The sequence below is a fragment of the Cornus florida genome, unplaced genomic scaffold (genome assembly GCF_030987335.1).
Source record: "Cornus florida cultivar Cherokee Brave unplaced genomic scaffold, ASM3098733v1 CherokeeBrave_3.0.0_Hap2_Chr11, whole genome shotgun sequence".
NCBI classification, from domain to species: Eukaryota; Viridiplantae; Streptophyta; class Magnoliopsida; order Cornales; family Cornaceae; genus Cornus; species Cornus florida.
In genome coordinates this window covers 110,266,388-110,293,498 of record NW_026775581.1, presented here as the reverse complement: position 1 = coordinate 110,293,498, position 27,111 = coordinate 110,266,388, and the positions used below count along the sequence as shown (strand labels likewise).

The 27,111-nt window shown below is 36.6% G+C and overlaps 1 protein-coding gene across 2 annotated transcripts; it reads right to left on the bottom strand.

Annotated features, from left to right (window-relative positions):
• Window positions 1-152: 152 nt before the first annotated feature.
• Window positions 153-26,811, bottom strand: LOC132285143 (protein LEO1 homolog). 2 transcript variants are annotated; one of them, XM_059787311.1, is made up of 12 exons: window positions 26,601-26,811; window positions 24,611-24,951; window positions 22,261-22,399; window positions 21,956-22,141; window positions 19,154-19,330; window positions 11,939-12,070; window positions 7,601-7,780; window positions 7,387-7,518; window positions 6,925-7,035; window positions 6,583-6,819; window positions 1,949-2,111; window positions 153-418 (listed from the first exon to the last, which is right to left on the bottom strand). In XM_059787311.1, the coding sequence occupies exons 1-11, from the start codon at window positions 26,718-26,720 to the stop codon at window positions 1,977-1,979; spliced, it is 1,890 nt and encodes a 629-aa protein (XP_059643294.1). In that variant the 5' UTR covers window positions 26,721-26,811; the 3' UTR covers window positions 153-418; window positions 1,949-1,976. The 2 variants fall into 2 exon arrangements, with proteins under 2 accessions (XP_059643294.1, XP_059643295.1); XM_059787312.1 differs by having other exon boundaries at window positions 22,261-22,396; window positions 26,601-26,810.
• Between the last annotated feature and the right edge of the window lie 300 nt (window positions 26,812-27,111).

Here is a 27,111-nt window from a genome sequence, read left to right as displayed (position 1 = left end):
GAAGATTTGAACTCTTGATCTTTCCCTTTGAAAGGTAAGAAAAATGAAGCAAGTTCTACATGCTTTGATAATTGTTCTAGTTGACAAGCTATCAAATATGTGCGTGTATATAGAGAGGTAATAAATTGATCGCATGAAAAATCCAACGCAGCTTAACCACGAAAAACACTAACCATTCAAAATTATGAAATTTGTGCATGCATAAAATTGAGAAAATTTTAGGATCTCAGTAAAGCATTTATAAGCAAAACATATACATTATTAGGAACTGGACAATTCATTTTTCTCTTAATGATAGGATAAGGATCCATGAAATAACACTAGCAATCTCCATGTCTGCCGCTGTAACTTTAAAATCAATGTATGAGGAGCATCCAATCTGTATGTCGAACACATGCACATCAAAGATATACTTTTCCTGCAAAAAACAATTTTTTTAAAAAATTAGTTTAAATTAAATTTTTGACATATGATGCTAATAAAATAGACATCTTCATCCCAATAATCCATTCATAAAGAAGATATAAACACAGAAGACCCATTCTCCATATAGACTACAAGAACCACGTCAAATAATCATTAGGACTAACAGAATGAGAAAATTGTCATTGCTGGAAACAAATAAGTTGAAGGTACAAACCACAAGCGCAGAAAACGCCAATGAGAGGTAGCACACACGCTACAAGAGCTTGACACTTCCAAACGTACTTAAGAAGAGCGATTTAAAGTTCGAATGTTCAGGATTCCTTTTCTAATAAAACCGAATTTCTATACAGAGTTCACGCTCACAAAATGTATGATCATTTTACAGATATCTTGAATCACGCGACTAGCTAATGATCTTCATTATCAATATTCATGTTATTTAGCTAAACACACAGGTCAAAGACTGGCATACTAATAGCAAACAATATTTAACTAGATACAAACAATGAACTTAAAGAAAAAGTATTTTTCTAAGTTCTAGATTCTTCCCTAGTTTCTAGTTCCTGCACATGCTCATAAACACCATCTATGAACTTAAAAGTGTTCTAGTAGCAATGCTCAAAACACTAGCAAACAGCTTATGCTGATATTACGAAAATAACTACCAGCCTCTACAGGTAAATGATGCGAGAGGAAATGAGGAATACAAGAATTTTGACAAACAAAGCTAAGATTGCAGTTAATCATAAATAATGTGAAAAAAAAAAAAAAAAAAAAAGAACAAAGCAAATTTATTAGTTCATTTGATAAATAATGTGAAAAATGACCAATGGCGTTGTAGCCTAGTGGTATCTCCTTTACCTCTCAACGTGAGAGGTGAGGGTTCAAGTGCCCCATAGGGACAAACGGGGTGTGAGTTTCTTGCCAAGGAAAAAATAATAATGTGGAAAATGATGAGAAACAAATATCAGAATGAGAATCCCTGAACACAAATAAATATGTTCGAAAATGAATTAGAAAGGAAAAACTAATAAATCATACTTAAACATAAGAGCACATGTACATCGCTAAACTAGCCATTTTGTAAGTAAAAATTTCTAGAAATTAAAATTATTTAGAAATAAATTTCATATAAATGAATGACATGCAATATAACTGATTCAAGTATGCTTAATACAAAATTTGCAAGCAATCGAATATTGTTATGAACTTTCATAGATTTTCTAGTGTCACAATGAAACTAGCACAAGATAACATGCCATATGGCCCACAACCTCTGATTTCCAAGTTTATTTTTGCAACTTTGGTACAGAGGTTAATGCATATCCAAACAATTCTGTGATATCAAATAATTACCAAAAAGAAAAAGAAAAATTGAAAAAAAAAAAATATATATGTATTATGGTGCATTTAATATTTACTCTAAAACAAGTAATTTACAAGCAGTATGCATATAGGAAAGTGCTAACAATTGTAGGACAAATATTTATTCTTAAAGATGAGGTATATGCACGGTACTCACTCATCTTGTATTCAGTCTGAAGCATATTTCACTCCTCATCACTATCATAAACAATTGCCATTCGTCGATGGGGGGCAGCCTTTCTTGGAGGAGAGTCCTCATCTGACTCGATCTCGCTGCGCTTGAGACCACCTCTCGACTCCTTAGGCTTTTGTTTCGGCTCCTGCAAGAATTCCAGAAGGAAGAGGAATAAATTGTCAAATATTGTTTACTAATACAATGTATCAAATTTATAAGCTATTCTAGGGATATAAATTACAAAATCAACTGAAATATATCCATATCCACCAATTATTGACTAAACATTGTAAGAAATGCAACCTGACTGAATCATTGTAACCAGCTAGTGAATGTATTATCTTATTCATTCATTTTTCACTATTGCCATAACCATCAATCATTATCTTATCTAATTTTCCGATGCATGACAGTTGATATCCCTAACCACTTCTATCTTTATTTTTATTTTTTCACTCTTAGTCCATTGCGGCTTCAGAGCATTAGCACCAAAGCTTGCTCTGATCTCTAATGGGCAAGAGCTTCCCTTGCTTCCTGCATGGGGACTTCTGTAATGGAATATTCAAGGCAACCCAACAAAACAAGCCCAACCCAAGCAATTAAAAAACCATTGCTACCAACAGGCCAGTGGCCTAGCGGTATCAGCTTCTTACTTCCCAAGGGAGGTCAGGGGTTCAAGTCTCAGAAAAAACAAGTATGCGTGAGTACCAACTAGGAAAAAAAAAAAAAAAAACCATTGGTGCAACAGCAATTGGAACTGTCATTGAAGGAACAGCCTGTAGATGCCTGTAGGGGATAATCAAAATCAGCTACCTAACCCAAGTGGTTATTTACCCCAGAAAATGGTGCCACATTGGGGTTCATTGAATGTATCAGTTACCCGAGCATAGACAGACTTTTCTTTTCCTTTGACATTAAAAAGTGAGGACTTAATCCCTTCGACCACAACTTGTAAGGCAGTGGTTACTTTCCAGTTCAAAACATGTCTCCACACACTCTAATTTTAGAAAGAAAAAAAGAAAAAAAAAAAAAGAGATAATGAGTCTCGTGTGATTTGGTTAAGCACTACTGCCACCACCATCCAACAGAACGATAAACCAAGGCAATAACCATCTCAACTCAACAAGCTTTTTCCTACTATTTTGGGTCAGCTACATGAATCCTATTTTGTCATTCAGCTATATAAGGTAATAACATCAGTCAAATCACATGCTATCATATCTTTCCTTAATATCTCAATTTATGTTAGTTTTAACCATTCCTTCCTCCTGGCACTACCCGCAATGTGACCACATCACTCTTCCTTAGCTATGCAATTGTTAGTCTTCGTTGCTCATGACCAAACCATCTTAGACTTCATCTCACTTTATAGTGCCACCTTACCGAGAGGAGGCGATCAAACCGTCTTCACAACAATATTGAAAGAAACAAAAGAACGAGGCAAAGAGAAAGGAGAATTGAAAAGCAAACTTTAGTAGCTGTAAAAATTCTCTCTTCAACTAGTTATCAAACCCTCAATCTGCCATTAGATTAGCTAACTACCAAATATAAATTAAAACCAAAATAGGAAAGTCTCTGAAAATCAGGAAATTATACAAAATCAGTAAATTTTCGAATATGGAAAGTTTTTAAAAACCACAAAGTTGACTGCATAAAACTAGAGATTTTGTTTGGCCCTCCTTGCAAACCTAGCCTTCTTTGGGTGCTCCCAATGGTTAAAATCATCGACTGCATCAGTCCCCCGGGGTTGGAAAGATCTCACCATCAAGTTTGAAGCAAATTTCCATGATCAGTCAAAAATCCGAGAATGGCATTCCATCCCTTCTTTCTTCTTTTTCAAACTCGAATCAAATACGACAATCTTCTTATACTAAGAAAGAATACATTGACAAAGTAAAAGCGGATTTTGCTAGATTTCATTTGAAATTGGGTAGACTCGCAAAACTAGGTGGAACACGCATCCTGAAATAGAAGTTTAATCAACTTTATTTTTGGTTCCAACAACCGCTTAGCAGTTGAAGTACGCTCAAGAATTCACCCCAAATCAAATCATAAAAGTGAAATCCAATATTTTTCATCTTCATGGATCCAAAAGCTTCATGATCAACCAAATTTTCCAAGCTACGTAAACTTGTTTTACTGCTCAAATCTTCAAACCCCAACCAATGGTCAAACTTGTATTCTTGCAAAACCACCGTTGGTGAAAGGATAATCATTTCATTTTTCTCCATTGCTATTGTTACCACCACATTCTGATATCATCCTTCATTTTGAGATTCTTCTCTTGTTCAAAGATCGCTATTTGATCCCAATCCACATACATTTTTGACTCATATGATTCAATGTGTTGTTCTTCATAAAAAAAATTGGAGGCTTACTCGAGTCAACAAATGGTTCTATACTAGTCGATGCTATGAACGACCATGAGTCATCATTTGTTGAATTATTCTTTGAATAGTGTTGGTACTTTCCAACCCCAGCACCTCACGATTGACAAAAATAGGTTCTTCTTCTTCTTGTGGTTATCATAAATAGGTTCCTCTTCTTGTGGTTCTTCTTCTTCTCACTAAGATATCGTGCAAATTCAGGAATATCCACCTTCAAGTCACCATCCCAATGCCTATCACTAAATGGAATAGGTGTTGCATTACTGAGAAAAGGATTGATCAAAATCTCTTCAAGATCATCCTCCTCCTCATGAAACTCAAGTTTCTCGAATTTGATATTTGCAAACCAACAACGGTAAGTCCGCTCGTCGGATGATCTATGGTGACACGGAACATAGAACAAACTTTTCGTGATAGTCTCGATGTTTGACACATCGTCATCCACAGGAATATCATCAACTGGTGGGTTAACAACACATTGACCCAGTAGTTGAGTCAACAACTCAACTAGTCTCCGCAAAAACTCTATCTCATCTTAGTGTTGATGGGGTTAGGGTTCAGCCGAAACCTGTATCCTACGATTTCCTCCTCTTTGTAGTTGTGGAGGCATGATTGAGTAATCGAAAAGCCGAAACCAAACTTATGTCGCCGCCTTACCAAGAGGAGACGATCAAATCGTGTTCACAATAATATTGAAACTAAATAAAATAACAACGCAAAGAGGAAGGAGAATTGAAAACCAAACTTTAGTTGCTATAAAATATCAAACCCTAGCAAATACAAGGCTTTATATAGAATTTCTTCCTCCTCGGTATGCCATTAGATTAGTTAACTACCAAATATAAATTAAAACCAAAATAGGAAAGTTGCAGAAAATGAGGAAATTATACAAAATCGGGAAATTTTGAAAATATGAAAAGTTGTTAAAAAAAACCACAATGTTGAATGCAGAACCCTCCTTGCAAACCTAAACTTCTTTGGGTGCTCCTAGTGGTTATCACTAACTGCATCACTTTATCTCCCAGCAACTTACAGGCCCTATAATTGACTAATAAATTGTGAACACAAACAACCTCTAAAGCAGGAACATCAATTCCCTATGCAAAAGGGAATCGGCAGTCTGTCTCCTGAACGTAGATACAGGTTGAATAGCAATCATGCCTAAAATAATATCTACTCCTATATAAAAGAAAAAGTTGCATAAGATTACATTTACAGTTAATTCAGGAACATTAAATGAAGATTAAATTATTTGAATCGTTTACTCTTCCATCTGGAGCTACTTCTGGGCCATAATTATATTTGACTTATAAACATTGAACATCTAATTTTATCACAAATCCATTACAATTTTTTTTCTTTTTCTATTTTGGCTAGACCACTCATAGTTATCTTAACTATTCTATCTACACAAAATCATGACTGACAGCCTTCTCAAACAGTTGGATTCTGAAAGATTCTATGGTGTGTAAAGAACTTTTCAGCCATTTGCCACAGAGAGAGAGAGAACAATTAACTTTACTCTCGAGTCCAATTAGTATAAAAGAGGAGACTTTCTAGAAGAATTCCCAGCTCTACTTCTCTGTGGCCAGATCATGCAGACCTATGTTACATAAACTCTACAAAAGTAGGTGAAGTACCAATGTCAGACACACAATACTTGGACAAGGGTGTGAGATACGTGTCCGACTCTTTTGGTTGGACATGCACCTAAAAAGTATATCCAAAATTCCAAATTTACTTTATTATTGCTTCAAAATGAGTAAAATGCCTATACTGAACATTATGTTGCATAAAGACATTATTTTACTTCAGAAAATAAAATATAAATATTAGATGATATAAAAATTTAGCAATTAGCAGTGTCCCCTTGTCCTTCTATTTGGAGATTTAACTACCAGTGCCAAACACACAATACTCAGACATAGGTATGAGATACACGTCCGATACTTTTGGTTGGACATTCACCTGAAAAGTGTATCCAATAATTCAAAATTTACTTTATTATTGCTTCAAAATGAGTAAAATGCCTATAATGAACATTATGTTTCATAAAGACATTATTTTACTTTAGAAAATAAAATATAAATATTATATGATATGAATATTTAGCAATTAATAGTGTCTCTATGTCCTATTTGGAGATTTTACACAACCACACTCGGATATCTATCTGCGCCCGACAATTGTACCCGAGTCTATGTAAATTTTCGGAAAAGATCTGCATACCTCAGCCTCCTCTTCTGATGCTTCATTTGCCGCTATTTCCTCATCATCATGTTCTTCCTCTTCCTCTTCATCTTCATCCACTGGCTCCTCAGCCCTCGTACGAGGGGGAGGCAGCTCCTCTTCCTCCCCATCGGTTTCGTACTCTGACTCCTCTCTCTCACTTTCAGAAAATTCCACTGGACGCCGAGATGATTTAACAGCTGGCAAGGATGACTTGCGAGGGATGTCTTTGTGTGCCTGCGATTAATAATCCAAAAAAGGGAATTTAATTTTAAGAGGAAAGGATGTAGTTTTCACAAATGGTAATGATAATTCCAGCCATATAATTCAATAAATATATGCCTTCTTTGCATTTATAATGCGTTTCTCATTATGAGCTTCCATTTCAGCGTCTTCCTCAAAGCGAGGCCGGGCTGCAGAGCGACGAGATTCATAATAATCTGGTTCATCATCCTGATCAAAGGTTGACAATGAATAATTAGATCACATGCGAAAGATAGACAACTATGAAAGCTATTCTGGTATATATTTGTTTGTCCGTATTACATTAAATGCTATGAAACTAAGACTAAAGATCCCTTTGCTCAATGTATCAAGATAAAGCAGCTTCCAAAAAAAAAAAAGTTTTAGAGAAAAAGCAGCAAAGAATAATGCCCAGATTTGTTAAAACTTTCTATAAAACGACCACTTGGCTGTTAATTATGAAAAAAAAAAATGAACAGGGAATGCAAGCAACTATGCATTGCAGAACAGATATACGATCCCTAAACAGGAATAAAACAGAAATTAAATAAAGAAGCAAACCTCCTCAAGTGCATCTTCCAAGAATCCAGGAGAAAGTTGGCGTTCCCTGCGTACAGTTTGTGTATACTTTCTGCTCACTTTTTCCTTCTTTCGGTTAAGAAGTTCAGTAGCTCTAATATTTTGACTTTCAGCCTACAAAAGAAAAACAATGCAAATTGGATATCCTCATCACTTGGTTATGAAAAGAGGGAAAATACGTCATTTAAATCATTACCTTTTCCTTTTGTTCCTTTTCCCTCTCAGGGTCGATGTCTGTGACGCAGTTCTTAACCTTGTAAACCTTTTTATGCCGCGAATCAACAAGAGCAGTCAACAACCGATGAGAATTAGATGATAAGGATGACGGCATAAACCTCATTTTCCTTAGAAGCCTCCCTTGCGATTGGAGGATCCCCTGCATTGTGGGCACAGAAAATCAAGCTAATTTATCGATGAAGTTTGGTTCCATCATGCATTGTTCAAGTAAACAACAAACTCATAAGAAAACAATCCACAAGGCTTGATCCGTATCAAAATCATTGACAGGGACAAGATAACAAGGTGAAAAAACAACAGCAACAACAACAACAAAAAATCAGGATCTCATCCGAACATTATTACAAAATCAACTTTTGAGTTGATTTCAACCCAATGTTTTTATGCTGTGGACATGGTTTCAATTGTTGTGACGGGTTACATATACAATGATAGAAAATGATTCAAGGAGCAATATTATTAAACAATAATATAGTCAATACAGCTACAGAAATTGCAAGTATAAAACTAAGTATTAAATACTAAAGGAAATTAAAGTAATAAGAAACAAAACTAAAAAGTTTAGCCATTTCATAGATACCCTATAAGTGCGAATTTTTCATCTTAATAAATAGATTCTTGCTACTTAAAGTTTAAATAGAACAACTGCTATAATCAACAGATATCAAATAAAAATTTGAATTAAAAAAAAAAGTACCACAAAAAATTAACTGGAAAAGGTTTTGTTGAGTTTGGTTTTATCAGTGTGAAATACCTCATAGATATGGTTTTTTTTCATTTTAAAGCGAAGCTATTTTTATTTAATAGGAACCTGAACCCTAAACCTCCCATCTAGGAGGAGGAGATACTACTTAAGCTAAAGGGCGGTGGTAAAAAAAGTATGCCACTAGAATTAACAAAATATTAGGCAAAATAATAACAAAAGCAACAACAATGATGATGAAAATAAAACATTGGTCATGTTTCTTTCTCGACTCTCAACACACGTCTCCTTACAATATAGTTGGCTCAATAACTCCCATAGTTTTTTATTTTCTAATTTATTTGGTATTCATATGTCACATAGGATACAACTAGTTTTTCTCCATTTTTTCCACCTTCCTCCAATCCTACTTACTACATCAACATGGGGTCCTCATCTTGTTGTAGTATTACCTTAAATAACGAAATTAGTAATTTTGAGTAACTCTTTGGTACTGAATTGTAACAATTATATCGTTACCTTTTGCTGCTTTATCAGATTTACATTCCATATATATTGTTTTAGTTTTACTATTTTTTAAACCTTTTGATTCTGAAGTCTTTCTCCATGTTTCTAATTTTGCTGCTAAAACTTCCTAAAGTATCTAATAAAGCTATGTCATCCACAAATAATATACACCATGAATGTTTCCTTGGATTCCTCTTTCTTTATTTCATCTAACACTATGGTAAATGGATATGGAGTTAATACTAATCCTTGGTGTATTCCTACTTTTATAGCGCTAGTTTCTCCATGTTCAGTATATGCACTCTAGTTAACGTCTTACTTTACATATCCTGAAAGTATTTTTCCACAATATATCTTTTCCTTAATTAATATTGCTTGATCCATATGCGTAATACACCTAAGTCCTAACTTAATTCATATATTTAGACAACCTCTCTCTATTTTTTTGCAAATTTGTACATAGCCGTTTCACCCTTTTTTGTTAATATTTTTCACGGAAGTCATTTAATGCATTTTGTTTAGCTTTAACTACCAACCTTTTACCTTCAAATTTATTTATTTATTTATTTTTTTTTTTTTTTTTTTGTAGTTCTCTAAATCCACTTGTTGCTCATCTTGCCATTCTTTGGAACTTGCTATTTTATTTTTTTATTGCATTTTGTATATCATCACTCCGCCATCTTGGACTGGATATTAGAGTGGGTAGCGGCTTCCGAGAGTCACCAACATGCCAAGAGAGCAAGAGAGGATCTCGCTGTCAAGAAAACTCATCAAATCTCACCACAGGCACCTAAATTCTTGGATTGCCCGAGAGCTATAGCGGTTGGTTTCACCAGAGTAATAGCAGACATTGGTTTGGTACCTTTTTTTAATAAATTTCTTTTCCTTAGCCTCTCCCAAAGTTTCCTTTGCTTTGTTCCTAATACAACCCGCCATTTTTTACCATAAGTTATTTATATTGTCATTCCAATCCCATTGTTTTTCCTGTTCATTTTTTTTCTCTAAATGTTCTCTCTTGATTACCTTTCAATTCTTTTCACTTTATTTGTTGATATCCTTTTTCTCTAAATGAATTAACCCAATTTTCTGTCTAGAAAGTACCTTTTTACCCATAAATCTACAGCAGAATCTGTGGCAAGGGCAAAGACTCCAAAAGCCAAAAAATGTAGCTTGTTTACCATCAACCTCTTTAACTTATGAATTGTAGGGTCTTCTCACTCAAAAGTCCTGCTCCCTTCCCTTAAAGATTTGCTTGTTTTGCCTCAAGGGACATGAGACCTAATTATATGATCTAGAATAAGACTTGCGAATTATGAACCTCTACTACAGCCCATGTCCAACAAATTTGACAAACTATGAAAAATCCCTCAACTCCTAGAACATAAGCAATCATAAATGAAACTGTCTGGCAAGACGTACTGCTTTTTCCCCCACGTATGACTAGCAAGTATGGTGTAAATATCGTTCGTTATGTAACATGTCAATGACTGTGTAACAGCTTTTGGAAGCCCATCCGATACATCCTGCTTTTATCAGGGAGATGATTCACCTCTGTAACATTCATTAACGTTATATAATTGACTATTTGTGTAATATAAGGGACCATGGATGCTTACAATCAGTTTGTCACAGGAAACTAACAGCCGTCTCAGCTAGTTTTAGTTAAAACCTGCTCCTGGATGACAGACTTAACCTTTTCTTAGGGTTCAAAATCTGTATTGGAGGTTAGATCTACTGATTGAAGGCTAAATCTACTAAATTGGAAGTTCGAACAACGAGATTTAAATTTTTTTCTTTCTTCTCCCCACCCAGATTGAGTCTGTGACAACAGACTACTTGTGGTTGGTCCAAACATTAGATAATCACACATAAGTCTTTGTTTGGTAAGATAATTACAATCTTATTATTCTATTATCGGTTTCTTGCTGCTTCTTTTTTTTTTTTTTTTTTCCCCCTTTTTCAGTAAGAGTATCTTGCTAATTGGAACACCTTTTCTATTTTGTTATTTTATTTTTTTCATTTTTATATATATTGAATGGCAAAATCACATTTTTGAGGTATCTTAATACTACGATAGAAGGTGCATAACTTTTTATGGTACGATTTTTTTATTGTCTCACGTTAACTTTGGTTTTTAGTGAATATCTATAAGCTCACTGGTTGTTTGATTTAAACTTCAACTAGTAAGAAATTAAGAATCTAGTAATTAAATGTCAAATTTGCATGTATAGTCTATCTTTGAAACATTATTATTTTCTTAGTTTTTAATAATCTATTTTTACTCAGTTAGGATTTTTGTATTTAGCTTTAGACTTTTACAACTTCCTAATGTTGTAATGGACTAAATTATTTTCATTAATATTGTTGTTTTAGTTGTAGTATTATACCACCTTTCTGCCTAAAATGTTTTGTTAATTCTCTATGATTCATCAGTTTACACTTGAAGTTGTATTTTCTAGTTATTACTTGTATTTGTCAGAGTAATATTTTTTGATAGATGGTACCTGTAGAAGGTGCAACACAACAAGTAGAATATCTTTGTTGGCATTATAAAATTGACAATAAACAATTAAAAATTTTAAAGAGTGTCAAGTTTGGGTCAGCACGTGTATCTTCGACATTTTAAGTGTTTGCTAGTGACAAAAAGACAAAATATTCATTGCATCAATATTTGGTTTCAACTAAATATGGGCTGATGTGTCTGCCATTATGAACAACTTAAGGAAGCCTTGTCTCATTCCATCCCTATTTCTCTGCAAAAAATAAGTTCCCTCCGTGACGTTTACAGTAGAAAACATAAATGGCTGGTGTGTTGTGTTTTAGTTTTAGTTTAAGAGTTTGAAACCTATATTGTAGGTTACGACTACTGATTGGAGGCTAAACCTGTTTCCTTTACACTAGTCCGTGTCTGCAACTGCGAACCATGGTAACAACACTAGATAGTAGAATAAAAAATAAAAATTGGGAAGAAAGGGTGTGTACATCATTTCATTTACATAACAGGTATAGATAATAAAGCTTAACTGAAAACTTTCTTCGCTGAAAAAAATTATAAATCTGAATTGCACTAAGATGTGGGAATTTCACCTTGTCATGTCTAAGAAAAAGGTGTGCTTGATCATGCTGCGCATCTTGCACAGATATGTCAAGAACTTCATTCCCAATTAATAGCTGTAAACTCCCATCGGACCATCTCACAAAGCGTGCATTGCTTTCACACTACAATCAAAAGAAGTAGCAAAAATAATATAAGTAATAACTATAAGAAAACTCCTAAGCAGAACAGAAAATTATGTTATACTACAGAGTTTAGAAATTCCAGCATTTAAAGCTAAAAAGATAGATAAGAATTAAAAAAATCCACTACAAATAAGGAAGCAAAACTAAAAATAGTAGGCCTGAGAACCAGCACAAAACCAGCTCACTTACTTGATAAAGAGCCCTCATTTTTGCTTTTACATAATCTCTAGAAAAATGCATATTGAGCAACTCCATCAAAAAAATAAAATTAAGCATAGAACTAACAAGCACGTGCCTTGAAAATGAAAAATTGCAGCTATAAATCACTTGAAGTTTATTAGTCCCCAGAGCTGTCAAGACCAATAAGCATTAATTTGCTATATGGGTATATATGCAGCCTCTTGTTCTGTGTTAAACATGGAACTTCTGGTACAGACTTCCTTTTCTGTGCAGTTCACGAGGACTTTGCCAAGGTTTGACAAAAGAAATTTGATAGCCATTAAAATCCCCCATTATTAACCAACACCATAATCACATGATGGATTGAACAGACATGAGAGAGCAGTAACCATGTTACCCATGTCAGTATTTTCTCACAAGGTTCATATATGATTACTATTTAGTACTATGGTGCTTCTGTTTAATTTAAAATATTGGAGTAACTGGCCTAAGACTCATTTTTACATTAATAACAACCAGGAAGGACTCGTACTGGAGAACAGTTCAACAGCAAATGCAGTACAATGATTATAATCAATTGCTAGTGTATATCTATGTCATAATGCAAGTGAAATAAGTTGCATTCAGGCTTGGCCAAACATGATACAAAAAGTACTTACCAAAACTATTATTACAATCTCTGTTAAATTCTTTTGATAAAATGACTCAATGTACAAACAACTGCTATGTATTTTTTTTTTTTTTTTTTGATAAGTAAAATGTATTAGAAAGTGTTCAAAAGGGGAACACGTCCCAAGCTGTACACAAAAGAAAGTGGAACCTATGAACTCAAGGAGCCCAAAAAGTCCACAATATCCTCAAGAGAAGAATAATCTAACCCCCATCCCCAGCAAAAAAGAGTACAAATAATAGAGAATTTCAGCGCCCCAATGGAGGACTCCTTCCCATCAAAAGATCTTCTATTCCGCTTTTTCCAAAGGCTCCACCAAACGCAAAAAGGGGTCACCGTCCAAAAGACTCTAGCATGAACCCCCACCCATTGGCCCCTCCAAATATCCACCAACTCCCGAGAAGTCCAAGGCATGACCCAATGGACACCAACAAACCAAAAATAAGACTCCAACAGTCATGGGCCACAGGACAATGCAGCAGAAGGTGATCCACAGACTCTCCATTAATCTTACAAAGACAGCACCGATTGACAATGATATGTCTTCTCTTCCTCAAATTGTCCAAAGTCAAAATCTTACCCCAAGCTGTGGTCCACACAAAAAAGGCCACCCTAAGAGGCGCCTTAGACAGCCACACCGTCTTCCACGGGAAGGTGCCATGAAAACCAGAGAGACACACAAAGATGGACCGGACTGTGTAGAAGGCACCCAAGTCAGGGAATCTGCACCAGTGCCCTCCATCTCCTGTCTATACAAGAGAACCAATAAACCAATGACATCATCCTACTCCCAATCCTGAAAAGATTGCAGGAACCGCACATCCTAAGACAACCTCCCGCTATCAAGGCGATAGCAGTCAGCAACCATAGCATGTTTGTCAACAGCAATCCTGAACAGCCTTGGGAACAAAAGAGACAATGGCCTATCCTCGCACCAAGTATCCTCCCAAAACCGGACATTCTTTCCATCCCGAACTCTGAATCTAATATGTTTGAAGAACTCATCCCACCCCTTCCCAATGGATCTCCACACCCCCACTCCACTAGCAAACCTAACTGGCCTAGCTGACCACCCCCCTCTTTCCTCCCCAAAACGACAAGATATGACCTTTCTCCATAATCTATGACTTTCACTAGAATCACTACCGAACCTCCAAAGCCACTTGCCTAGGAGAGCATTGTTGAAAGGGGCCAATCTCCTAATCCCAAGCCCTCCCAACTGAAAAGGCCTGCAAACCTACTCCCATCTGACAAGATGATACTTAAACTCCTCCCTTCGACCCCCCCAAAGGAAGTTCCGTTGAAGCATCTCAAGTCTTCCAATAATAGAGGCTGGATCCGAAAAAGCGAAAGAAAGTACGTTAGGAGGCTTGACAAAATACTCTTCACTAAAGTAACTTTACCACCCTTGGAGAGATATTTCTTTTCCAACCAGCCAATCTTCTCTCAACCCGCTCAATCACCGGGTCCCAACTTCCCACCCTCCTGGCCGAGTCACCCAACCGCAAATCCAAGTACGAAATAGGGAAACGCCGCATCCCACAGTCTAAAACAGCAGCCAGAGTGTCCACCTACTGAACCTCCCCAATAGGGACAAGCACACTCTTACCCACGTTGACTTTCAAACCAGATACAGCCTGAAAACAAACCAAGACACATCTCAAATACCGCAACTGGGACACCTCTGCCTCGCAAAAAACAATAGTGTCATCCGCAAAAAGCAGGTGAGAAATCTCCATCTGCTGAACCGAGTCAAGGCCAATCTTAAAGACCCTAATGAATCCCAAATCCACAGCCCTTCTCCTCAACCTACTAAGGGCCTCCATAACAATAAGGAACATGAACTGGGAGAGAGGCTCCCCCTGCCTCAGACCGCGAGAACTGCCGAAAAACCCCGTAGGAGACCCATTCACCAACACCGAAAATCTGACCGTGGAAACACATGTAACAATCCATTTCCTCCATCTCTCACCAAAACCCATCCTCTTAAGCAGATAAAACCGGAAATTCCAGTAGACATGATCATAAGTTTTCTCGATATCTAGCTTACACAGAACACCACTGCAAAGTCTAGAATCTACACATTCACTGGCAATAAAAGTGGAGTCCAGGATCAATCTACCCCCAATGAAAGCATTATGAGACTCAGAAATGACTCCATCCAGAACCTCCCTCAACCTAAACGCAAGGACTTTCGCGATGAGCTTATACATACACCCAATTAGACTGATTGGTCTAAAGTCCTTGACGTTAGAAGCACCGCCCTTATTACGAATAAGGGCAATAAAAGAAAGAGTTCAGCGATTTTTTGAACCTCCCTGTGGAATGAAACTCATGAAAAGTGCCCATAACCTCATGCCTAACCACCTCCCAACTCTCCAACAAAAATCTCATAGTAAATCCATCTGGGCTTGGAGCCTTATCACCATTACAGCTCTTCAGAGCCTTCAGCACCTCCTCCTCCGAAAAAGGACTCTCCAGCCCACCCTTTCCAAAACAGAAATAGAATCAAAGTGAAGACCATCGAGTCGTGGCCTCTATCGAAGAGGCTCAGAATAAAGCCTTTGGTAGAAAAAGACAATACCGTTTCACACCTCCTCCTCCGTAGTCAAAACTGTACCATCCACACACATCTGCCCAATATGGTTGCCCCTACTATGAGCATTAGCAATTCTATGAAAAAACTTGGTATTCCGATCTCCCTCTTTGAGCCACAAAGCCCGAGATTTCTAGCGCCACAAGATTTCCTCCAAGACAGCAATCTTCACACATTCTGCCTAACAAGCTGCTCTGCTAATACGATGAGACTCGGGAAGGACACCCTCCCCTTCCAATCTATCAATCTCAGCAATATCAGTCAATGCCCTATTCTTCCTTCCCTCCAAATTCCTCCTTATTCCACCTTTTGAATTTATTTTTCAGAAGTCGAAACTTTCCTGCTAAAATAAAACTTGATGTACCTACCACCAGGTTCTCCTCTCACCAAGAGCGCACAGATCCCTGGAAATTTTCCGCTCAAAGCCACATGTTCTCAAATCTGAAAGGAGTGCAGCGAGAGCTCAAACCTCCACAGTCCAAAACCAAGGGGATATGGTCCGACGTCACCCTAGCCAACACAGCCTGGACAGCATCTGGGAACTTCTCCTCCCAATTACTAGAAACCAAAAACCGATCAAGCTGAGAGAAGGTTGGCGCTTCCCTTCCACTGGACCAAGTAAAATAAGCTCTCTCTAAAGGAAGATCAATAAGCTGATGACCATCAACAAAATCTGAAAAGTGCATCATGGCCTAAGTCCACGGACTACCTGTTGATCTCTTCGCCGGGGACCTAACCACATTGAAATCTCCGGCCACACACCAAGGAAGAGATCCCACTCAACTCCTCCCACAACCCATCCCTCACACAGTCATCAACCGCCCATACACCCCAGAAAAGGCCCAAGTGAAACCATCCTCCTCCATCACAAAGGCACAAGACAGAGAAAAGCGCCCCCTACAGACATCCACCTTAGCCATCCATCTCCAGAGAACACCGCCAGATGTCCCAACCGAATCCAACGCCTCCCACTCAACAAACTGATTACCCTACAAGCTCTTAACCACACGATCAGTCATAGAATCAATCTTTGTTTCTTGGAGGCACACCAAATGCACCCCCCATTTCCTCACAGCCATCTTCACCACCTTTCGCTTGCCCGGATCATTGAGACCACGAACATTCCAAGATAAAAGTCGTAACTTCATGAGGAAACAAGCACACCCATCACCCCCTTACCCCTCCCTCCCCCCCACCAAATCATCCTATCGTAGTTCACATCTTCCTTGGCTCCCTCTCCCCTCTCCACAGAGTAAGGGTCTTCTTCTTCTGGCTCCTCCTTCTGGAAAACTGAATCATCTCCCCTTTTCTCCCCTCCACCGTGACCTGAAGAAGTACTACTATGTTATTAGCAAATTTTTTTGTGATGGGTGTTAATTATGAACTAACTGAACCTCAAAGCCCATCCAAACCAATAAGTCAGGCCTGGATTTAGAGAATCCTCTGCTCCTAGTCTCATTTGGAGGAATTTGAAAGGTTGAATACTGGAAACGCCATGGACTTAGGGTGTAATTTGATTGCAAATACCATAAAAACATGCAAGGAATCCATTAAAAGATCTTGCATCAAGAAACCATGCATCATTCCATTCACTGCCACCCTTAGCTACCCTCCACCTCATCCCCCACATCCCTACTAGAGCACACATTTCTCCTAGCCCAAGCAAAGCCAGCACTGTTAAAGGAGTTATTAGGAAAATATTTTCATTTATACACCTTAAACAAGAGAGTGTTGTCCTCAACAGCCGATCTTCAGCCCTGCTTCGCAAGCAAATAAACAGTGAAAGCCTCCATGTCCATAAAAGCAAGCCCCCTATATGCTCTCATTCTACAAAGCCTTCCCCATTTCACCCAACATAACTTAGCCCGGGGACGGACCCAAAGGAGAATGTGAGTGGGGGCAGCTTTTAACAAAAAAATATTGTGGGGGCAATAGTGAAGCTTTTCTATAATTTCCGCGGGAGGGGGGGGGGGGATACAACTCTTGTGGTCTTCCAAAGAATTGTAATCCTTGTTGAACAGGGAATTGTGTGTGAGACTCTTTAAATAGATACCTAGGTTTTGGGTTGGTAGAGTAGGAAAAACACCGGTGACACTAGTAGCGAGGAGATAGGATCGTGGAGTGGTACATGGTAAAAAGGCATATACGTGGTGTTGGTACTTTACAATTGTAAAATCTGTATGAATCATAGTGGAATTAGAGCCGATGGATCGTGTTGGGAAGTTTACCCATTATTTGAAGAAGATCTAGAAAACATAAGAAGTCTCAACTCCAGTTGTAGGTGGAGTCAATCAGCGGGCTTTTTTTATCACGATGGTCAGAGTCGTAAATCGTGATGTATTACGTGGTATGAAGCTCGAGTAGTCAGGATGAAGCCTTAGAGGTTTGACTAATTGAGCAGCATATAGTGAAGACGATCAAAGTTTTGTAGGGGATCTTCAAGGATTGCAATGAATTGTCTGGATCGACGTCATGGGAAGCAACGAACGACTCGATAAAATTAGAGACAAGGTAGAGATTGTTAGGAATTGTGGCTCATATTGCTAGTCTAATTAGGTTTCTATTTTAGAGTAATGTTTTATTAGGTAATTTCTTGTTAGACAACTCTTGTGGTCCAAGGATTTGTAATCCTTGTTGAACAAGGAATTGTGTGTGAGACTCATTAAATAGATACCTAGGTTGAGAGTTATGAGTTGAGAAAGATGTAGCCTCGTGAGGGTTGGAGTTGATGGGCAGAGATGTAGTTACACGTTGGGTAGAGTGAACACTGATAGTAAGAGGGAGTCTCATGGAATACAGGAGAACTTGGTCAAGAGTTTGTGTGCACGGTAAAAAGGCATGTACGTGGTGTTGATACTCAACAATTGTAATATCTCAACGAATCATAATGGAATCTCTTCTCATCTGTGGATGTAAGCCGGTTTTTGGCTAAACCACGTTATATCTTGCGTTTGTGTGATTACTTTGTTGGTTGGTTTTCATTGGATCCCCGTTGTTCGCGCACTCAACATTGATGTCAATTACATACATTATAGTTTTATATATTCACTTCAATGCAAGTGAGCATGCACTTGTGCTTGACTTCTTTACATCATGAAAAAAACATACCTTCTAAAGCACTCATACATCCTAAGTTTTGAAGAATTAGTTTTTGGGGAATTTATTATTGACCAACAGAAAAATATTTCCTTTCTCTTGTTTACCAAAAGAAGTTTTCTGAAACTGTAAAATAACTTTATTGTCAACAATAAATTAATCTAGGAACATTACTCCAAATTTCAACTAATCAAGCTCAGAAACCAAGCAGAGTTCAACATCACAAATATCAAATATATAAATAACCTCAACTAAAAAAAATACATATTTTTTACCATTTTCACAAGCTTAATTGCAACACTTCCTTTTCTTTTCTTTTTTGATAAATAAGATTTATTGAAACGCTAATAATATCAATCTAAACAGTGATATTTATAATGGAATCACGATATTGCAATGACAAAGTTATGGCTCAAAAGGTCCATAAAGTAAAATTCAGGTAACGTTTTACATGCCTCATGTGTGCACAGGTTTTATGTAATATATATGTATCCAACTACGCATCCAAGCATTCACTTACGGATGTAGTGCCATCTGCATTTCTTACAGTCCTCCAGCGGACAATATTATTTTCCAGCCGAATTCTTTTCTTAGATCCTGATTCATCTGTCACAAAGATATCATCTTCCACGTATGTCTTAGGATCAAATGGTTTTGGGTCAACGCCCATTATATTTGAAATTTTGATCATGTTCATCTGCAACAGAATAAAAATGGAACATTAAAATACCAAATCAAAATAACAAGCATCACATGTCCTTATGTATCATACATGATACAACCACCATTTCAGTACAGTAATTGCTAACTAGATAAACCACACTTCAACATATAGTTACCACACAAAATATATTCATATTAAAGTTCATCCTGGGAAATATTAGATATTGAACCATGCATAGATTGAATACTGATACAAAACATTTTAGAATTTAGATGATTTCACACAATGTGTACAAAGAAGCCACTCATACTCAGTTAATTTTTATTTCCCATTGTAATAGCTTAAGCCTAAAAAGCAGATCAAACAACAATCATCCAAATTTTCATAATTCAGACATTGTGTAATTATTAAAGTATGGGGAAAGAATTTCAAAAGTTACTTCCAATCCACTTCAGAAGATTTTCTTTTTAAAAATTTATGTTAAATGATTCATTAGCAATCAGATTCTATTTCAATGTGTACAATGCTATTATTGATATATGGCCCAATGCCCATATCAATTAATCAAGAAAAGATTATGAATAATCCGTAAATTTCATCATCCACATAAATTGTATAGTTGAAATCAAATGGCAACATTCCTTGAAAGTCTAAAATTATTTGATGATCTTAATTCATAGTAATAGCATATAAACTATCTACTAACACATTATCTAAACTATTCACAAACAAAATTACATAAAATTACTTCAAGCGCAAAGTAACAGTTACACCATGAGAAAGTACTAATATATGAAAATGGAAGGCTGCCATTAATTTTTAAAGCAACTCGAGAAACAATGATTTAATCAGACTCCGTCAGGTTTCATAGCGAAGAAGGGGAAAAATAATAATAATAATAAAAAAGAAACTGTTTTGCCTTAGTTTTATGCATTTAATTTTTCAGCTCTTCTTTAAAGTCAATGAAGACTGTTAAAAAACCATGTCATTGAAGATGCATTTCTGTAATAATAGATTACAATAAAAACTATTAAATAACATTTTGGTATGTTTATACTAGTGTTTTAATTTTAGGACAGTTAACAACCAACTACTCTAAAAGCTTAAGTTGTTAGAGAGATTGTAACTTAAATATTTAAATCCTTCTATACGCCCCCTCACATGTGGCCTTCTTTTGGTCCAACACGTGTAGTTCAATTTTAATTATAAGAGTGGCGGTCAGGTTTGAACACGGGACCTAACATGGCTGTGATACCATGGTAACAATCAACTACTCTAAAAGCTTAACCCCTCTTAGGCTTCGTTCGGTAGGACGGAAAAAAGTTGGATGGAAGGGAGAGAATAAGTGAAGGATGAGACATCCCTAGGGAAGAGATTACGAACTTCTTTCGTTTTGTTCGGTTGAATGGAAGAGAAGAGAAGAAGCTCACAACTTACTTTGTTCGTTAGAAGAGAAGGGAAAGAAAATTTTAAATTATTTTTACCATTATACGCTCACTATTTTTTACCACTTTTTTAAACTTTTATTATGTGATAAGTAAGATTAAATTTTTTGTTTGTCATATATATATATATATATATATAATCATATTTCATCATAAAAAAAAATAATAATAAAAAATAAAATTACGTGCCTAAATCCTATTTATCTATATTCGTTATTAACCTAACTACCATATTCCCATTGACCCAGAACAGATCTATGGTGTTGCACTAACTGTTTTGATCTTTTGATAATAATATCATCAGAGGTGCAATAATGGTGTTAATAAAGTGAAGATATATTCATTTATTACTATTTTGGTAAATGACCTGGAGAATGTAATTGTAACGAAGCAGACAAGAAAACTCTCCTAAACTATGATGCCAATGGAGATCATACTGCCTTACCAGACTCTACCACTAGCCGCTAACACATGAATCAAATCAATTTGTAAATAGACCATATTTATGTGTGGATCTATGTTTGTGTATAGAGCGCGAGCAACAGACTGACCATATTTATATGTAGATCTATGTTAACTGACCATATTTATATGTAGATCTATGTATGTGTATAGAGCGAGAGCAATAGAGAGTTTGCTACCTGCGTCGCAGAGATTGCTGAGAGATTCGGTTAACAAGTCCAACGAAGGAGATGAGATTGTGGAGTTTATTAATATTTGTGAAGGATAATTACGTAATTTGAACTTTTTATAATAGCCCACTTATTTTCTTTCCCGTCTTCCACCCAAATTTTGGCGGATGAAAATTTGTTAAGGAGGAGGGATGACTCATCCCTCCTATTTTCCTTTCTCTCCATGTCTCCTTCTTACCGAACAAATGAATTTTGTTTCTTCCCTCCTATTTTCCCTCCACCCATCTTCTTTCCTTCCTAACGAACAGAGCATTAGAGAGGGTGTCACTTTAATATTTAAATCTTTCAACAAGGACATCATGCTTGTACTATGTGACATAATTGCAAAGATTAAGGTCTATACAATCCACATCATCATAAATTGTTGTTAACATCAATAAGCTGACACATTTTTAATATTTAATATGCAATGTAAATTCGTTTTTATCTTATGCAGCACCCAAGTATCCAACAAATCTAGAAAAAATGATGAATTATAGATGAAGTAATAACTGAACATAGAAAAAAGAATGGAAATAAACTTTATCTGGATGAGCAGGAGGAGGACGTAATGGAATCTCTAGCTCCAACGGTGGACCAACTGGTTTTTCCTTGGGTTTAGGCTCAACGTGCTCTTCTTCGGACTCATACTGAGCATCTTCATCATGTAGCATATCCTCCGGTCTCAGATCCTTCCCATAGCTCACTTCCTCTTCCATAGGGGATCTCTATGGAAAAATCATGGAAAAAGCAATTGTTTATCTTCTTCATGACTCTAAATATAGCATAAACAACACCAGAAAATACAAATTCTAATTATGATACTATATTAAAATATCATACGTACATCTGAATCGTGCTCAGTATGATTCTGAACTGCATACTCAGCTGGTTCTTCGTCATCAGAGTCACCAAATACATCGCGGATCTCAGGAGCTGACTGTGAAATGTGAGTTTCATCTTTCTCCTCACCTGGTGATCTACTGCTAATACAGGTAAAATTCAGGCACTAGTCAAGATAGCTTGATACAAAAAGTTTACAGGAAGGAATTCAAAGAAATCAAAGGCTCCTTTTTGTTTCAAATTCTATGTTACATTGACTCTCCTACTCTCCTCAGTGTACCTGTACTGACACAAGACGACATGACATTGGTAGGGATATGTGCCCAACAAACGAGGTCACTACCCAAATTGGACGTCTAGATCCTCTCTTTTTTTTTTCTTTTCTTTTTTTCTTTTTTGAGTAAAGATGTATTAGAAAGCGTTCAAGAGGGGAACGCGTCCGATGATGGAAGATGAAGAAAAGCACAAAATTTTGATATCAAAGAAGGGCTTTCTACTTTTGGGATATATAGAATCCCTCTTTTTCCCATATACCGTTTAATTCAACATATTACATAGGATAATAGAATCATGTGTTATACTTCTATGTAGTGTATTACGTTTTTGTGCGAGACATGTCTTCATACTCATATCTAAGTTCTCGACACAATTTCAAATTGAATTCCTAATATTTGAGATACACAGAGGTCCAATACAGAAACTACATGCACGGAATATATGTACCGAATCCATGTAACATAGGTTTCGATATAATGATGCAATGCAAACCGGTGAACTGCAGTAATCATCCTAGCCCATTTCAAACATTATCATAGGACAAACATAACAAAATAATTACTCAATGTGGGAATACATGAGATGTATTTGATGAAGGATCAAAATCGCTGTGCTTCAGACATGAGTACAGTGGTGATTTAGCACCAACAAATCCTCCATAAACTAGGACTTTGTCTCACCCGGAAAATGTAAAAGAGATGGGAAAAGATGTTGCACATATAATGAATTGCATTTCTATGGGTTGGACCCCTTTAGGCACTTCTTCCCCAAACTGCATAGACACGTGCATATGGGGATTTGGAGAAGGCAACCAGGAAATTGTACTTTTTTCAAAAGAAAGCTTGACTTTAAGGCTTTGACTCTAGTAAATACTAAATATATAAAACAGAGAGACATTTTAGAATTAAGGGTGGCAACTAGAAAGAATAATTCAGAAGTCTCAGAAAAACGGAAAGGACCGATTTGTTTCTTCATACAATTAATTCACATAAAACCTTTTTTCTTTTCATCTGTTCTTTTTGGTAATTTGCTTTTAAGTTGTGTAATCGGACAAAGTTTTCGATGAGAAGCCTCCTAAGAAACTCCCGAGAAAAAAAAGTTGTAAAAGCATGCAACTACACATCCAATGAGTTTGGCGTGTCAACCCTTATGCACCCACAAAATTGAGAAAGCAGCATAGGCATTAAGGGAAAAACAGAACTAAGTCACATGATATGCCGGATTAGGGTGCCACTCCATTGTTCACTTTGACAGCAGATGAGGACCTAGATCACAGATTCAATTTCTACAATCCGCGAATTCAAATTCGCATTGCATGCATCCATTCCTCAAAGATATGTAAGTTTTATATCCTTTGAAGGCCATCAAGTTTTTTATCCTTTGAAAGCCATCCAACATCCTAATTTTTTATTTTTTCTCTCTCAAAAATTTAAGAGTTTTTGCAGCTAGAAAGAAAAAGAAGTGGAGGAGACCACTATTGCCTACCTAATAGTCATCCTTGTAGATAGGGTTATTGAAATCCTCCTTTTCTCACCCTCATTTTACCTTTTTTGTGTGAGGCACTCATGCTTACAGAGGTCAAGTCCCTATGCAAGACGAGACGAGATACTAGATGATGGCCCTTGCATATGTTACTATATTCACATAAATGGCCCATTCATTTGGTGTTTCTCTTCTTGGTACCACTGGTCCACTAGCCCGTTAGTAAAGTTAAAAAATATTTATTGTTAATAATATTAAATATTCCATAACTCAGAAATATTAAAAATATCAAAGATATATATATATATATATATACACATATATATCTTCTTGAGGCACTCCCGCTGAATAAAATTTTGAAATTTGCCACTTTCGCTCCCAATAGAAAAAATAAACTTGAGGAAGTAAAATCAGCAAAAATAAAAAAATATATTGTGAGGTAGGAACATGAAAGGAAGGCCGGAAAAGAGCTATAAAGCTAAATGCGCTATTGCACAGAAAGGAATAGCAATAGTACATAGAAATAAGCAAGAACCGACAAAAAAATAAACTATTGGAGACGCAGAGACAACAGTGAGAAAGAGGCGAAATAATACCTTGGACTTCTAGCTTGATCAACCTCTTCATCTTCATTGTCAGCATAATGATGTTCCTCGGATCTCTCTGAACCACTTTCAATCACATCACGTCGCCTACTTGTTACCACTCTTTGACCATACTCTTCTTTTTCATCACTATCCGTCTCTTTCCCTTCACTTTCCTCCCTTTGATCACCGACCTCCATGTCCTGTGAACTTTGATCTCTTTCACCTTCACTCTCTCCGTGATCAGGATCTATGTCATGTAATTCACCTTCACTCTCCACTTCTGCCTCACCTTGACCCTCTATTTCAGCTTCACCTTCACCCTCAGGGTCCAGCCCGCCATCCGCTTCATCCTGGAGACAAAACCATCACAAAACTTAATTCTGAAATCATACTGTGAGTGAATTTCAGAGGTCATTACTTTAAAAACTGGGAGAGGATAGAAAAATGGTACATCGCAAACGATATTATATCAAAAGCATAATTTAGGGAACCAAAAAACAATAAAAGGTACTAAAGCAGAAAAGGATATTGTGTAAGCCTATTAAAGCACCAAAATATACAAATATTAAGATTTCAAGCATGCTGCAGTTGCTCATTTGCCAAAGCATTGAGGAAATGTCCAGTCACAAATGCAACCCCAATGACATATGCAACTACAAGATCCAGCATGGTGGTATAGTAACCGGTGACCATTGGAACAAAAGCAACACCACCACCCCCCCCCCCCCCCCCCCCCCCCCCAACAACAACCACCCTCAATTAAACCAAACAAAGAAGCAATGCTCTGTTTGCTTTTAACTTAAGTGTGTAAGCAGCTAAAGCACGTGAAATGAAAGCACTTCTTTTTTTTCTAAATGTATCAAAATAACAACAGATTTGTCACAACACACAACTGGATTCATTTTTTATGAAGCAGGCTTGCACTGAACAATGACTCCAGCCAGGTATAGCTTCCCCAGATCCATCTGATAGCTCGTACAGGATACTGCAACTCCTAGATATATACAGCCATCTCAGGACCTTTTAGCACTGTTTCATGATGCAAGAAGAAAATTCTGAATCATTTCAGCCCCTGTGCTGAAATCTGATTGTTCTGCCCAATATAATTTACATATCTACCTTAAATTACAATCACATGCCTCTGCATCCTATCTTTGGAGCAACTCATCTTATTAAATCTGAAATCAAAATTGTTCCTTCGTGTGCAACTCCATTAATTGATTCTACATAATTTCGCTCATTTTGATGAAATTTAATCAATCTAGTCCCAAACCCCAACTGGAGAACTGGCTACCCTTGCAACTAATTATATTGAAATTTAGTAGTCAATAGAAAATAGAATGCCTTGGTAAAAATTCAACTGGACGTCCGGAATTATGGCAACTTTAAATCGGACTAGCAATTTGAGTATACAAATTGAGTAATGAAACTTTTAGAACCGAGTCATCCGTTAAAAGCATAGGAATTTCAAAGAAACTAAAGGTATCATGGTCCCCATAAAACAAGGAAATAATTCAATATACTTTACACTTAAAACCCCTCAAAACCTCAAGTAGCATTTGTTAAACTTTAAACTGATTCAACCGATTATCAACTTATTATGATTAATTGCATTCGTGCGGAAAACAAAACAGACGTACCAGAGCCTGTATAGAAAATGTTATAACTCAAAATTTGGCAATTTGCTTATATATCAAATTGAACCCATCTTCTTTCAAATTTTCGAATGGAACATATAACACTCTAGTGGTCTACTTCTCAACCAACTAAATTGAACGTTAATACTCGATATTCGCATTTCACAAGTAGAATCAACAAATGTAATCTTTTAAATACAGGCACTATATATATATAACCTAAATCCTGGGTTAAATGGGTATATCTCGGATTCTCAGGTCCCAGAAAAATATCTCGAGAATTCACAGCATGAAGAAATTTTTCTTATAGACGAACCAAAAAAGTCGAAAGACAATTGAGAGGGAGGGAGTGGAGATCGTACAGAGATATAGTCGGGCTGTCGATTTGATTCGTGCTCTGATTCAACCTCTTCTTCTTCCTCCTCTGACTGATCACCGAACAGATTTTGCATCATCTGATGCCTCTTCTCTTCCCCCACCATCTTTCTCTCTCTAGAATCTTGAAACTCCCTCACAGCAACTCTCTCTCTCCCTCGCTCTCTCACTTTCTTTCCCCCAGTTTTATTTGTAACGCCCCCCTGAAGACTGAAACGGGAGGCCCACTTGAATCGCTGTCCATTATTTATCGGCCACACTTATTATGCCGCAAAAGAAATTTAATAATTAATATTATTAATGAGTAATTTTCCTATTATTAAAGTAAAATTATTTATTTTATTGTGGGTCAAATTAAATAATACTGTAATATATTAGAGTTAAATGACATAGGTGTCTGTTAATAAAACAATCAAAGTATTATGAATATATTTGTCATTTATGTACAAAAATAAGTATTACGGCATGTATGACATTATGGATGAGGTCGGTCGATGA

Coding starts and splice junctions, on each gene's coding strand:
- LOC132285143 (XM_059787311.1), bottom strand. CDS start 26,720: ATGGTGGGGGAAGAGAAGAGGCATCAGATGATGCAAAATCTGTTCGGT. Junction 7,036..7,386: donor TGGAAGATGCACTTGAGGAG/GTTTGCTTCTTT, acceptor ACCTTTGATCAG/GATGATGAACCAGATTATTA. Junction 2,112..6,582: donor CATCAGAAGAGGAGGCTGAG/GTATGCAGATCT, acceptor GAATTCTTGCAG/GAGCCGAAACAAAAGCCTAA.